The sequence below is a fragment of the Rhagoletis pomonella genome, unplaced genomic scaffold (assembly GCF_013731165.1).
Source record: "Rhagoletis pomonella isolate Grant_MI unplaced genomic scaffold, Rhpom_1.0 Rhpom_scaffold_01301, whole genome shotgun sequence".
NCBI classification, from domain to species: domain Eukaryota; kingdom Metazoa; phylum Arthropoda; class Insecta; order Diptera; family Tephritidae; genus Rhagoletis; species Rhagoletis pomonella.
Window position 1 is genome coordinate 9,172 of NW_023459856.1, and position 15,840 is coordinate 25,011.

At 35.6% G+C, this 15,840-nt stretch overlaps 2 protein-coding genes across 2 annotated transcripts; one reads left to right on the forward strand and one right to left on the reverse strand.

Annotated features, from left to right (window-relative positions):
* Window positions 1–330: 330 nt before the first annotated feature.
* LOC118752195 (bifunctional arginine demethylase and lysyl-hydroxylase PSR-like) lies at window positions 331–1,909 on the reverse strand. Its single transcript, XM_036487049.1, has one exon. The coding sequence runs from the start codon at window positions 1,756–1,758 to the stop codon at window positions 553–555; it is 1,206 nt and encodes a 401-aa protein (XP_036342942.1). The 5' UTR covers window positions 1,759–1,909; the 3' UTR covers window positions 331–552.
* An 11,180-nt stretch (window positions 1,910–13,089) lies between these two features.
* LOC118752194 (biogenesis of lysosome-related organelles complex 1 subunit 5-like) lies at window positions 13,090–13,623 on the forward strand (the record flags this gene model as incomplete). The annotated part of the gene is made up of 2 exons (XM_036487048.1): window positions 13,090–13,181; window positions 13,238–13,623. Coding segments are annotated over exons 1-2 (408 nt in total), but the record flags the coding sequence as incomplete, so codon positions are not given.
* Between the last annotated feature and the right edge of the window lie 2,217 nt (window positions 13,624–15,840).

Sequence of the window (15,840 nt, forward strand, 5' to 3'; positions counted from 1 at the left end):
TTGTGAAATAATTGCAGAAACGATTAACCGGTTTGCTGAGCAACCGAGACGTCTGCTTTTTAAATAATTTTTGTAAAACGAATTGGCAAGTACATATCGTATCCCGCATGCCAGAAACATGAATGTGTAAAGATAAAAATGTTGGGATTTTTTTTATGTCGGGCGCCCCCCTCCCCCCCTAAATTCGATCCTGGCGACGCCCATGGCACTATTGTCTGGTACCAATAAAGCTACAACTGATCTTTGCTTATCTGATGTCCAACCCACATTGAATTACATTTTTATAGAATTATTTTTAAATAAAATGCTACTTATTTAGCTAAACAGTTATTTTGATTGATAATGAATTTATTATTCTTATCTTGACTTGTAATACAAATGTTAACTTTTGCAATGAAGGAATAATCGCAAACGCATCTGCAGAATTTTTTTTAAGTTCTTATTATCGGATGATTCAGCGTCGGTACGTTTAGCTCCGATATTATTTGTATATACAGCGCACTGCACGCCATCGTCCATGATAGTAATTTCGTCATTGTCGCACAACTGACATCAAGAATTGGACGCCGTCGCGCCTCCTAAGCGCCGCTTTTTCTTTTTCTTCGCCGTTAAGCTCTCTTGTCCACTGTCTGTATTAGAAGAGCAACTATCGATGCCATTACCTTCGTTTTCTGTCGAAGATGATGAGGAACTGGATGATGAACTCGAATTACTGGAGCTATCTGAAGCGAAACCCGTACTTTGATCCACTTTAATGCTCTCAGCTAATTTAGCCAACTCAGGTTCTTTTACGCGAAGTACACGGAACCATTTTCGGGACAATTTAGGTCTACCGCGTAAAGTTTTGTGCCACACAATTGGAAAGTTTGTGCGACTACAAAAGTTTTGTGTGATGGCTATTGTATCGTCCAAGTTTAAAACTACATGCCACCAGCCTCCTGGCACAAATACTGTTTCTCCCGGATTTTGTAGGATTTCAATTGGTCGAAGATCGGCTGGCCAGTCTAGTTGCTTAGTGCGAGGATAAATGGTACTAAACCAAGTGATTGCTTCATCTCGTTGCTTACCTCCCATGACACTGGGTACTTTTAGCAATTCTTTAGGAGTTTGTGTTGGAAATAAGCACCAGCGTTTATGTCCACAAAGAAGAGCATTCCATGCGCTTGTACCTAACGGGTCTATGTGTATACCCGTTCCAGAGCGAGCAGGTCCCATAACGAACCAACGATACGGTGGTCGGCGATCTTCTCCACAATGTTTAAAAAGATCATCGCGAAAATATTTGGGCACTGTATAATCCTCGAGCAGCTTCCGACGACGATGGTGCTCCCCGAAGCTACTATCAAATATGTATAGAGGACTGTCATCTAGTGTAGATCGCATATACTCCACATAGTACTTCATTTTCATTTTCACGCTGTATCCCTCATTATCTTCGCCGCATTTAAATTTTTGATTCCTGTACTTTTTGGAGAGGCGTGGCAGGGTCCACTTTTCTTCTGCTTGCCACCCTTCCTGGCAGCCTTCTATAACCACTGGAAGATATGGCTTCTCGTAGCGCTCTACAAACTCGTCACAACTGAAATCAGATTCTTTAATGCGTTCAACATTATCTTCAAATTTTTTGAAGTCATCAAAACGCTCGCAGTAGCGTAATGCTGACCATGCCTCTTTATCACCCAATTCTGGACGGGCCCGGCGCTTGACTTCACGTAGACGCTTGCGGGAACGTTTCGGTAACTTGAATTCCTCATTCATTATGTAGACGTCTGAGTTCGTGGTTGAAATTGGGCCAATTCTTTTCTAATATTAGCAAATTTACTATTTCTTGCCGCTATTTGTTGGTATGATGAGAAAAAAATGACATCTGTTGGCTAATATAGTGGTGGCAAACTATCGGTGGCACTACCGATACTATCGATGGTTTTGGTTTTTTCTTCACTATCGATAGTTTTTCAAAACTATCGAGTATTCTCACTATCGAAAATGTTTCAAATTTAAGACACAACAATAGTAAATGTGCATTTTATATATATATGGCATTAAATATGTTGGCCTAAAGTCATCAGTAGGGTTCTGTCACACGGTCAGTATTTATTGACGTGATCCAAGTATCGCCATATTTATTGACGGTGTAGCATACAATATTGATGGATCGTGATCCATATCGCAAAATTTCTAAACATTTTGAAATCTCGATCGCGGATCGCAATACCGTCAATAAATATTGAACGTTTAGCATTTTCAAAACGCGATCCTTATATTTCATCAGTACATCTTGGACTCTCATTTTGCGAGCATCAAAAACATATTGGCGCATATTCATAGTCATATTTAGTACTCAACTAAGTCGAAACTATTCTAACAGGGCTATTCTGCACGTTACCGAAGATTTTGTAACCGGAAAATTGTATTACCAAAAAATGTTACCAGTTCTTGTCACCGCGATTCTAGGTACGTTGGTAATGCAGTTAAAATATTCAGCAATTCAGCTATGAAGAATTGTGCAAATCCTGGCATTGCATATTTCACGGGGCAATAATTTGTTACCAGCTTATGAGATGGTAACAAAATTTACCGGTTACAAGAGTATACAGAACGCGAAAAGGGTTTAAAAATTGACAGGAACTTTATTTACCGGTTACAAACTTTTTATTACCAGCGCAGAATAGACCTGTAAATCACAACTAAAGCTATTCGTAGTCGCCTTAGTTTCGACTTTTTTGGCTAAGTACCAACTTGAAATTTAGTTTCGGCTACAGCTGCAACTAACTGCCATCCCTAAATTGGCGCGTCAAGCGCCAAGCAACTGTCAAAAATCCTCATGCCCATACAATTTGTATGAAGCATCCCACAATAACGCGGCGCTAACGCCGAGCAAATGGAATTTTCATTTTTGACAGGGCGTTACGTGCTGAAGTTGGATGCAGAAGACGAAGAGAAAGAGAACGGACAAAGAAGTGAAAAAGTAAACGAGAATAAAAACGAGAGGACATGAGAAAACGTCAAAATTGACGACGCGTTGATTTGGGTATAGCGCGCGATGACACTCGTTGACAATGGATAACGCAACGCTTAGCGCTCCAATTTAGGGACGGCAGTAAGTCGTAACTAGGAAGAAGTATTTTGTCAAATTAAGGGAAAACAGACGAAATATGTAAAAATTAAGTTGGTAGAGGATGAATTTGATAATATTGAATAATCTCCAATTAAAATTTACAAAGATCGATCCATTTTAATCGGAGGATGAAATTAAATGCGTATTACAATTCCAATAAAGCTACATCACAATTTTATAATTGGAATAATTTAGATAAATTCTCAAATAATAAGTCAGTTTCACGCTAGTTCTTTTAAAGTAAATTTGTGCATAACACTTAGACATCTACTATTTGTATGTTTCACAGCATGCTTCGATAAACATCGACTTCACATCACTGCGGTTGTTCTGGCTATTTCACACAATTAACAAGAAAATGATACCTTATTCTTGTGCATAGTCATGCAATGAAAATAAAAATTACATAAACGGATGATCAAACTTGACATTATTTAATAAAAATGTAATTTTCCAAAATATCGTAAAGAAAAATCGATACATTTTCACACTCGTTTTGCTATATCGTAAACTAAGCCGAAACTACTTAGTAGAAGTCCGAAATGCGACTATGAATAGAGGTAAATTTTAAGTTGATACTTAAATTTAAGTTGCAACTTTGTTAGTTTCGACTTAGTTGTTGGACTATGAATACGCGGCATTCGGTCTACCTTCGCTCTCGGCGCTTTAAACCTTTCAAAATAAATTGAAAATATTTAAATTAGTGTTGGAAATTTTAACATAATTATGGAATGCATTATCTGTAAATTATTCGTATAAAATAAAAATATATTCTTGCGATATAATAAGCGCGTAGCAGAAAAATTATGCAAATACTGACGCAATAAATATTGAACATGTAACATACGTGCGCGATCCATCAATCCATCAATATGGATCGCGATCCAAATATCGTGATATTTACTGACCGTGTGACAGAGCCCGTATGATCGGAACGCATGTACAGTACAGTGAACGAAAAAAGGTCGCAACTAAGACCTAAAAGTGATGTCATGTTACGTTTCTTAAATAAAAATTATTGGCTCTAGAAAGCAGAATACGGAAATATTTTTAGTTTTTAATTATACTTTCTTTAAACAAGTAAAAAAGTCTAAGTTCGGGCGGAGCCGAACATTAAATACCCGGCGCAAGTATTAAATATATGTTTTTCACCTTTCCGAAAGCTACCGCTACATGGTAAACCGAGGTGTATCCATTTTGAGTAAATTAGCGTCCTTGAATTTCGAAATATTGAAGTTTCAAGCATATCTGAAATTTACTGTTATATGAAAAGCGGCCGTAATTTTAGTTCGATTTCAATAAGTTTCAACGTTTTGCTTCTATGTGGCAAGTACAATAACCACACCGAGTTTGGTACAAATTGGTAGAACGGTTACCGAGATACATATATGTGATCATAAGTGGGCGGTGCCACGCCCATTTTTCAAAATTGTATCCTAAACGTATTTCTTGGCAACGAATTGTTGCAAGCATCAATTTTGAATAAATTAGCTTCAATTATTACTGATTTATCGAAGATTTCGTATTTCTCTAAATTACCGTTATATGGGATTATTGTCCTATTTTAAAAATTTTCGGCCATTTCGTATGTTATACCAAGGTTAACAACTGTGCCAAGTTTGGAAGAAATTGGTGCAGCGGTTACCAAGATATACACATGTAAACATAACTGGGCGTGGCTACGCCCATTTTCCAAAAATTTATAATATTCTTATTTTTCGTCTAAAACTTATTGTAAATATCAATTTTGAGTGAATAATCTTCAGTAGTTACTAAAATATCGCAGTATTCGTATTTCTGAAAATTACCGTTATATGGGAAGTGGGCGTGGTTATTGCCCAATTTTTAAAATTTTCGGCCATTTAGTATGCTGTATCAAGGCCAACAACTGTGCAAAGTTTGGAATAAATTGATGCAGCGGTTACCAAGATATACACATGTAACCATAAGTGGGCGTGGCTACGCCCATTTTCAAAAAAATGTTAATATTCTTATTTTTCGTCTAGAATTTATTATAAATATCAATTTTGAGTGAATTATCTTCAGTAGTTACGAAACTATCGCAGTTTTCGTATTTCTGGAAATTACCGTTATATGGGAAGTGGGCGTGGTTATTGTCCGATTTTTAAAATGTTCGGTCATTTAGTATGCTGTATTAAGGCCAACAACTGTGCAAAGTTTGGAATAAATTGATGCAGCGGTTACCAAGATATACACATGTAACCATAAGTGGGCGTGGCTACGCCCATTTTCAAAAAAATGTTAATATTCTTATTTTTCGTCTAAAATTTATTATAAATATCAGTTTTGAGTGAATTATCTTGAGTAGTTACTAAAATATCGCAGTTTTTGTATTTCTGAAAATTACCGTTATATGGGAGGTAGGCGTGGTTATTGTCCGATTTTGCCCATTTTCAATACCATCTACCGTCCTACGCCCGAAAGAAGTGCACATACCAAGTTTCGTTAAGATATCTCAATTTTTACTCGAGTTATCGTGTGCACAGACGGACAGACGGACGGACGGACAGACAGTCACCGCTTAATCGATTTCTCTTTTCATCCTGATCATTTATGTATACATTTGTCTATATCTATCTCGATTCATTTTGCCTGTTACAAACAACCGTTATGTGATCAAAGTTATAATACCCTTGTGCACAAGTGCGCTCGGGTATAAAAAATATAAGGCATAAATGCAGTTGGGCTCCAAATCTCAAATAAAAAAAAAATATTGGAATCGATAGAGATGATTGAGCTGAGTATAACGGTATACTTCTTTTTTTGGGCAAACAACAACAACAAGAATTATCAAAGGTTAAAGTTCAAAATAAACAATTTTTGAAATCAAGACTTCTCAAAAACGAATAAATGGATTTTGAAAATTTTGATCTCATTAATAGCAAATTTGATGCCCTTTAATTTGCTATACGTACTTTATATATACGTTGTATAGTTCATACAGAAATTGAATTAATGTAAAATAATTATAAAAAAAAAGCTTACAAACCCTAACTGCAGCCGACGCCGCCTACGCAGAAAGGTGTTCTCTGCAAAAGGTGTTCAGTGCCTTTTCTTCGCAACACAGAGAGAATTCTACGTTGTGAGGGTTATAATCCCTAAGTGTGGCCGCAGGCCGCCTACGCAGAAAGGTGTTCTCTGCAAAAGGTGTTCAGTGCCTTTTCTTCGCAACACAGAAAGAGAATTCTACGTTGTGAGGGTTATAATCCCTAAGTGCGGTGCCTTTTCTTCGCAACACAGAAATAGAATTCTACGTTGTGAGGGTTATAATCCCTAAGTGCGGCCGCAGGCCGCCTACGCAGAAAGGTGTTCTATGCAAAAGGTGCCTTTTCTTCGCAACACAGAAAGAGAATTCTACGTTGTGAGGGTTATAATCCATAAGTGCGGCCGAAGGCCGCCTACGCAGAAAGGTGTTCTCTGCAAAAGGTATTTTTTTATAATTATTTTACATTAATTAAATTTTTGTAAGAACTATACAACATATATATAAAGTACGTACACCAAATTAAAGGGAATCAAATTTCCTATTAAACGGGATCAGAATTTTCAAGATCCATCCATCCGTTTTTAAGAAATCTTGATTTCAAAAATTGCTTATTTTGAACTTTAACCTTTGATAATTTTTGTTGTTGTTGTTTGCCGAAAAAAAGAAGTATACCGTTATACTCAGCTAAATCATCTCTATCGATTCCAATATTTATTTATTTTTTTTTTGAGATTTGGAGCCCAACTGCATTTGTTCCAATCATAATTATCGCAATTGGGCGTATTCATAGTCAACATAAAGTTGGCACTTATGCGCAATTTCAAATGGCCCACTTATACCATGTTCTGACCGACAACGAAAACACTTTGAAAACGAGTTTTGGGATTGTGGGCGGAATGCTGGTCACACCGGCTGTTAGTGTTTTCGTTGACATTTCTTACATCCTCCGATTACAGTTTTGCTACACAAAAACAAAACCAAAATGCTTTTCCCTCATTTTCTTTTCATTAGCAACCTCTGACTTTCATCCTTATTTTACTTTGGCCAGCCAATTAACAATAAATCTGAAATGGCGTATTAAAGATGATAAAATATGACTTCCACTGCGATAAATAATCGAAAAAACTACTGAAGACACCGATTGGAATGAGTGGAACGTGAGTTTTCAAGTAGTTTTCAGCGAAAACTGGTTTTCGTTTGACTGATTTTACATGGACGAAAACACAAGTTTTAGGTCGAAAACCAGTTTTCGCAACGAAAATATGTTTTCGATGTCGGTCAGAACATGGTATTAAGTAGAGATTAACTTCCACTATTCATTTTCAGATCATACATTTACTCTGCACATAAATGGCTAATATTGGCTCTTTAAATATAGGAGCGTTCCTTATCTCCCAGAAATAGTCAGAAAAAGTCCGAAGTAGTCAGATTTAGTCCAAAAAGCGTTCCTTAAATCGGAAATGACAGCAAAAATGAGAGCGCGACACTCAGTAAGAGTGACTCTCATCAGTCCGAAGTAGTCAGATTTAGTCAGAAGAATTTTTTCTGGCAAAATCCTGAAAAGTGTCAAACTCAACTGAATTTAAATCAACGGAAATTAAAGAATACGCAAAAAGTGAGAATAATCTAAAAAGTAAAAAAAGTTAATTGAAATGGGAAGGAGGCAAAAAATAATTGATATAGTAAGTGTTTATTGTGCTTGTGCTTGTGTGTGAATGTGTTTTGTACATACATTTCCATTCTTATTTGACGTTAGCTTTGTTGCTGCCATTCTTTGGACTAAAAATTTGGTTTTTTGCGTTCCTTTACTTTTCCTGTTATTCTCTTTTAGTGAGCGCATTTTGCTTACGCTCTGGCATTTTGACACTTTTCAGATTTTAGTCCAAAAAGATAAGGAATGAACCTTATATTATGGCCACACGGCAATGAAAACAAGTTGTTTATGACTCATTCGTGATATTACTCGAAAACATGTTAAAAGTACGTGTTTTCGCACTGCAAAAACTGTCAAACTTTATTATGAACCAATCATAATAACCTCGAAAACAGTTAAAGTTTCGCTGTGTTTTCATAAGCATCTCTGTGTTCGATAACTTTTTGTCAAAACAAAATCGATGGTTTGCCGTCACTAGTTGAAAAAAAGAATAAGAACAATAATAAGAAAAAATCTGGATGGAGAAGAAAAAAAGAAATATTTATAAAAAGCGAACTGCTTGGTGCGCACAAAGCGAAGCTTTTCTTTTGGAGCTCTGGGAGGCTTTATTTCACTTGGAGCAATAGAGAAATGTCAACGAAAACGCGTTAGTAAACACGACGAATGCCGTTTGGACGGTTATGTTTAATATTGAAAACATCTCCTGAAAACAACTTGTTTTCATTGCCGTGTAGACATAATATTATATGTGTTTGTACAAAACACCCAAGATTGATTGGTAGGTTGTTTAATCAGTCCCACCAAATCCTATAAAAAAACAATCAGCTGTTCAGCACAAAATGTAAACAAACAAGAAAATGCAACAACAATTTCAAGGAACAAGCAGTAGTGCTGCCAATTGTTTGGTATATTTAAACAAAGTTGATCTGAAACCTAAGTCCCGTGTCAGACACGTCAAGTCTTGCTTTCAAGTCTGTTCGTTCGTAGGCGAAGGAGGTGAGAAGAGAGGGGAAGAGTACAGATACCTCCGTACCGTCAATTCGTTTCAAGTTTTCTTGTCTCTTTTGATCTTTTCGTTGCTTCCCATTTACAGAACCAAGGACTTGAATTCAATTAAACATGACGCCTGTGGAAGCAAATAGAAAACACAAAAGAGAATGCGAAAAAAAATTGCTTTCAAGCTTAACGTATCTGATAGGGGACTAACGAAAGCTAAATGGCATTTAAACAACAATCCACAATTAAACTTTAGTGCCGTTTAAATAATCATTTGAAATTGGCCTTTAATACTATGTCTCCATTGAGAGATTTATCCATTAAGATTTAATAAGTCCAGTTGCTAAATCACAACCGTCTCCATTACCACAACGAGATATGTTTGACGTTCACATTTTCAAATATTTGACGTTTGCTTATGTATGATTTTATAAATACAGTTGCGGACATTGATATACAGACAGATAAAAGGAAGGTACCAAGCGGAATTTCATTATATGAATTCTGAATATTATTGGCTTCTTATTCGTGGTAAATAAGTATGTATAATATATAGTTTGGAAAGTGTAAAGAATGGTACCATATTCCGAATCATATTCCCGAATTTAAGAAAAATTATCAAAACGGTAAAAAACATTTGCGGAAAGAAAATTTTTTGTAGAATTCTCTTATTCATAGGGGGGAACCGAAAATCCAATCGTGGACGTTTGGCATATCATGAATACGAACTGAGTTCTAGAGGATGTTCGGTGCAATGTTATCGAAGCAGAACCATTACCCAAATTTATAAATTTTTTGTCGCAGCACGTAAATGACTTATAGAAAGCGGAGAAGACTCTGCATGATATTACTAGAAAACATTTCTTCTAAATTTTTAGTTTTTAAAATAATATTTTCTTAATTTATTACAACCAAAGTTATGTAAATATGCATTACTAATTTTCCTCCCAAACTAACAAAAATATAAAAATCCCTAAAAATACGAAAATTCATGTTTTTATGATAGGCTAGATTTCAACGTCCTCAACTGTAGTATATTGAAAACACAAATGTCATTTGACCTATGGCATGTGAATTTGTGGTTGCCACATCCAACAAATTGTACTTATTGATCAATATTATTGAAGATTTGACGAAGATTTAACTTAAATCTACTGCCTTTCGAGATTTAATGTTATATGGTAAATCTCAAAAGATTTAACGTAAAATCTCGTCAGAGGGCTAAATCTTCATTAAATCTCACAATGGGTACATAGTATAAAGTTAGTTGTAGCTTTTTGACATAATTTTGGATGGGTTATCTGTCCATAAAGTTACAACCAACGTAAAGTACCAACTTAATTTTGACTATGAATATGCCCCAAACCAGATTTTTTCTTTTTTTTTCAAAATAGGCGACTAACGATAGTTTTAAAAAAATATCGGCCACTATCGATAGTCGCGACTATCAATAGTTTGCCACTACTAGGCTGATATGCGTGTGACAGGCCAACCTAATATTCACGCACGCCGGCAGTTTACTGTCAAAAATTTCTCATGCATATACATCTTGCATTGTATAATTTGAACTTTGAGTCTTAATAACTATTGTAGTCGTTTTTTCCTCAAGAAAAGAAATATACCGTTATACTCACCTCGATGTTCTCTATCGATCCCCGTATGTGTTTTTTAATTTGAGAATCGAAGCTATTCTGCATTTTTTCCAAAATTTTAATTCATTGTCGCGCCAACATGTCAAAGAGCACAGACGTCAAATCGAAATGTCACGCAACACAAATCTTGGAATTTGAGTTAGCTTTTTACGCATGCCGGTCAATTTCGGTTGGTCCCATATAAGATGTATATGCATGAGAAATTTTTGACAGTAAACTGCCGGCGTGCGTGAAAATCTGGTTTGGGGCATATTCATAGTCAAAATTAAGTTGGTACTTTACGTTGGTTGTAACTTTATGGACAGATAACCCATCCAAAATTATGTCAAAAAGCTACAACTAACTTTATACTATGTATCCATTGTGAGATTTAATGAAGATTTAGCCCTCTGACGAGATTTGACGTTAAATCTTTTGAGATTTACGTTTTCTTTAATTTGGGAATCGAAGCTATTCTGCATTTATGCTCAAATTTTGCTCAACTTCTGAAATTGGACAGAAATGCAACTCTGAAAAATCACGCACGCAAATTTATTTCGGTTACTCAAATGTGAAGAACTTGCGTGCGTGCGTAGAAAAATTCACGCCGGTAATATTAGGTTGGCCTGTGAGTACGTAATGAACCAAAAATACAAGATCACGTAAGAACGCGACGTTGTATTTGTATCTGGTTTTGAGAAAAAAGTTTGGGAAAGCGGGTTCGTCAGCTGAGCGTTTGTTTACATCACAAGCACCACTATTTTACATTTTTATTCAAGTAAAGAAGAGTTAATTCAACATGACAACACATTTTAAAGCATTTTGTTGCATCATTTTACCTAAATTGTGCGTTTAAAGTGCCTGACAATAATTTAGGCAAATTTTGGTTTTCGTTGTTTTCTTTGCTTTGTTTACTTTTCGCTCATTTTCCAGTGAAACAAGATGGCGTAGAATCCGCTATTGCCATTTGTGCAAAAAAAATCTGTTATGAAACATTTGTTTGGTGCATTTTCCAAAAGCCTTCTAAAAGTGTAATGGCCCTGTCAGAATGGGTACTGTGCGTAAGTTCCTCTTAAGGATGAAACTGACAGTTGAGTACATGATCCAACTACACTTTTTGAAGCTTTTTGGTATATCATGTCCGCAAGCCACTTAATAGGTGGGTCGTCGTTCTACAAAGGTGTACTTGCTGTTTTGCTGTTAAGGTTCAATAGTAAAGTGTTAAGTAATCAAACGCTAGCAAAAAGCGGATCGCCCTCAACGCAAACCAATGCAATTATAGACTGCTAAATTCGAAGCCATTCTTACAGGTATCGGGATCTAGATTAGTTTATAATGTTGACCAACTCGCAATAATCTGGAAAAGTGCAACCAAGTTTTTTTCTTAACCATACCAGCGTGTTTACTTACCAAAAAGCGTTTAACTATTTCTCAAAGGACCAAGCGATAATACTCACAGCTACGGGAGGCGAGGCGCGGTAGAACTCTCTTGTTCTGCATTTATATCGGCATCCTCCAACAAATCTGCAATAGTCAACTTTGATTGACCTTGACAGGTTTCTTTACCGTGAGTCCGGTTTTTCTTGACGCTCGGAATAGCTCTCCAAAGAAGTTTGCGGTCGCCAGTCCTATAAATTTGAATTTTAGAATGTACTAGTTATATAAGTAAAGCATTTACTTACCCATTTCGACTTTCATATTATTTGCAGTGATTTTGGAGGAAATGCTCGCTGAAAACTTTTGCAGTTATCTCAACGGGCTGACCGCAACAAAAGTGCGCCCACATTTGGACCAAATTCCCGCCCCTCGGAAAGCCATGGAAGCTAACCGATTTATTATTTCCCGACGTATTTTTGCAACCGATTACTGCACACTTCATTTTAATTAAATTTGAATAAATAATGTATTGAAAGTCTCTAAAAAGTCACTTTTGCTATTGAAATAAATCTCCACGAAAATACATATAAGAGATGTAAACAACAAAATAGCAAACATCAAAATTACGAACGTCAAATACTTGACTACTTTTTTCTCAAATAGCTTCTCCTCAACAGGTCAGATCTTTCTAATTGGTTCATGGGTTGAGTAGACTGTAGCTCTGATCCATGAATGAACGACACAAGATCGCGCAAGAACAAGAGAGCGAAAAAAGTCGATTTTTTGAGCGGGTTCTACGCCACCTTTGTTTCGCTGGAAAACGAAAGAAAAGTAAACAAATCAAAGAAAATAACGAAAATCAAAATTATTGTCAGCAGCGTTTAACATACAATTTAGGTAAAATTATGTTGTCATGTTGAATTAACTTATCTTTATTTAAAAAAAAGTGTACAACAATGACGCTTGTGATGTAAACTAATGATCTGCTGACGAACCCGCTTTCGCAAACTTTTTTCTCAAAAATAATTACAAATACAACGTCGCGTTCTAGCATGATCTTGTATTTTTGGTACTTGGCCCTGATCCAGTACTCCATGAACTTACTCCAAAATCCTGTTAAGGAGAGCGATTTGTGTAGAGAATGGGGTTGCAAGATTTAACCCGAACTTATCTTGAAAAGTGTTAAGCCATCATTGTTTGACGTTGGCGTTTCTGTTATATCTTTAGTATAAAACGGGATTTAGGTTACATTTGGATGGGATTTTATTAACGCTGTTACTGGCAACACTGAGTTACTCGCTTGTGGACAATGTGGATTGTATTAAATTTTATAACACGTCTGTTTTATAAAATGACATTTCTCATGTGACAGGAAAATGTTGAGACTGTTGGGACGAGGTTGGTAAGCGATGTACATATTTATTTTTAAATTCTTATTTTCTGCCTTTTTATAGATATATTGAACGCACAACTGCTCATTTTAGATCACCGGTCGTTTACAAATGGAGAAGTAAATAATTTCCTTAATGAATTTGAGTTGAAGCGCAACGAGTGCGAAGTAGAAAATCTTTTCAAAGTGACCGAAATTACAGGCGACCTTAAATACGATTTGTTTGGACGCTGTGATATTTTGAGCACAAGACATTTAGGACAACTTAATCGAGAAGTAAATGATGTATTACTTGGTGTAGAAGAGTTTCTTAACAAAGTCCAATCGGGGAAGAAGGTAGGTATTAACATTACAAGGGCCGAGTTATTGCTAATATCGGGAAAATCGCGCGATTTTTTATTAAAAATTTTCATTATCAAATCATACGTTTTCTACATTTGTGTACTTTTAACTATAATAACACCAGTAAATATTATTTCCCCCGAAAAAAATTATACCGTTATGATCAGGAGTAAGACCCCTATCGATCCTAATATTATTATGTACGTATTGTACACTTATACCCCTAATTATACGCACTTATTTGTGGTGTATTTTTTTTTAACGTATGGTAGCATACATTTAGTTCGCAAACGTGCTAAGTCCACTTTTTATGTAAATTGAGATTTTGATGCAGTAAGATAGCATAACTGAAAATACATCATTATCAAAAAAGAAAATTACCGTAATGTCGTTTTTACTTGTTGTTATGCAAATGTGCCAAGTCCAAAAAAATCAAAAAAAAAATATATGTATATACACGTTTGTCCGTGTACACGAAACTCGAGATATCTCAACGAAATTTGGTATGTAGGTTGCCCTTTATCCAAGGTAAGTTGGTATTAAAAATGGGCGAATCGGAATGTAACCACGCCCATTTCCGATATAAAGGTATTTTCTAAAAATGCAAAAAAATATTTCAGTAAATATTGGATGCAAATTGTTCAAAATTAGTATGTGAAGTAGAATTTTTGTAAAAAATATTATTAGTTTTGGAAAATGGGCGTGACCCCGCCCACCTATTATGAAATCTCAGTAGCCCATTCACCAAACTCGGTACGAGCCTTATTTAGGGTCTAGCTAAGAAATCTGTTAAAAATCGAATTCACTTAAAATCGATGATCGCGATAACCACTCAGCAGAAAATAAGATTATGATACATTTTTGGATAATGGGAATGGCGCCGCCCACTTATGACCACAAATGTGTACCTCGGTAACCGATTTATCAATTTCTACCAAACTCGGTGCACTTAATAAACCTGGTACGGAAAAGCAATTCGCTGAAAATTATTCAAATCGGACCAAAATTACATTCGCTTCCCGTATATCTAACGGTAAATTTCAAAAATACGGAAACTGATATTTCAATAACTGAAGACGCTAATTTACTCCAAGTAAATACTTACAACAATCTCTTAACAATAAATAAGACTGCGTGACACCGCCCACTTTATGACTACAAGGTGTATCTCGGTAGCCAATTTAGCGATTTCTACGAAACGTGGTTCAATTATTTCATTGAGTCTAACCCAGGATATTATCGAAAACGTTTGAAATCGGGAAAAAAGCCCCTGCTTATGACAGTATTTGATACCTGCGCCGGGTATATAAAGTTCGGTTTCGCCCAAACTTATACCTCTTTACTTGCTTTTAATTATTTTCTTTTATAAATGGTACATAAATTTACGACTTAAAATAGTTATTTTTGTTAATAGCAATGATATAAAACTGTATTAGGTTATAATTCCTTTTAAAACAATAAAATATATTTAAACTAAACAATTAAATCTTAACAATAAAAAATAATGGAAAAAAGTTTGATAGAAAATGTGCTAAGTCCACATTAAAAGAATAAAATCTTAAAGAGAAAATGTGGTAAGTCCTAAAAGAGCCTATAAGTCTGCAACAGCTTTATTTGGAAATTGGCCGAATATTGGTACGAAATCAAGACGAACTAAGGAATAAAACTGCATTTACAGATTAGAAAAATATTGAAAACAAAAAAAGTTAGACTGTTTTTTGTCCCTCCTGAAAAATAAAAAAAATGGACTTAGCACGTTTGCGAACTAAGCCAACGCATTGTTATTTCTGCTTGTTTGTGAAATGTGCAAACGTTTGTGAAGACATTTATAAACGCGTTTTACTTAATTAATTAATTAATTAATAATTGTATATTAAGGTATTACAAACGCATGCGAACCTTTTAAGGATAATATATTTGTGTAAATAAAAGTGATAGGTGTGGAGTTATAATAAAATGTGGTGATAGCAGGCGGGATATTTTAACAACAAATAACTTAAGTACTATTAACAACAACATTGTGAAAGTGATAAATATAGTTAAAGGAGACCTCCATTAGTGTCCCCACCGAGTTTCATAAAAAAATCACTATACTTTGCACGGAATAGCAATTGGTTCCGTAATGGAAATCTCAGCCCTAATATCCTAGATCTGTCATGCCCAACGTTGGCAGACTAGCACAAATTAAAGGCCTTCTGCTTTCGCTAGCCATTGAAGGGCTTTTGTATGATGTACTTCATAAGTCCTTTTGGGGGATTCTTCAGAGCCGCTTTAGATCATACTTTAAGGTATGTATTAAAGTTTCGGGCCCGTTGAGACTGAAAA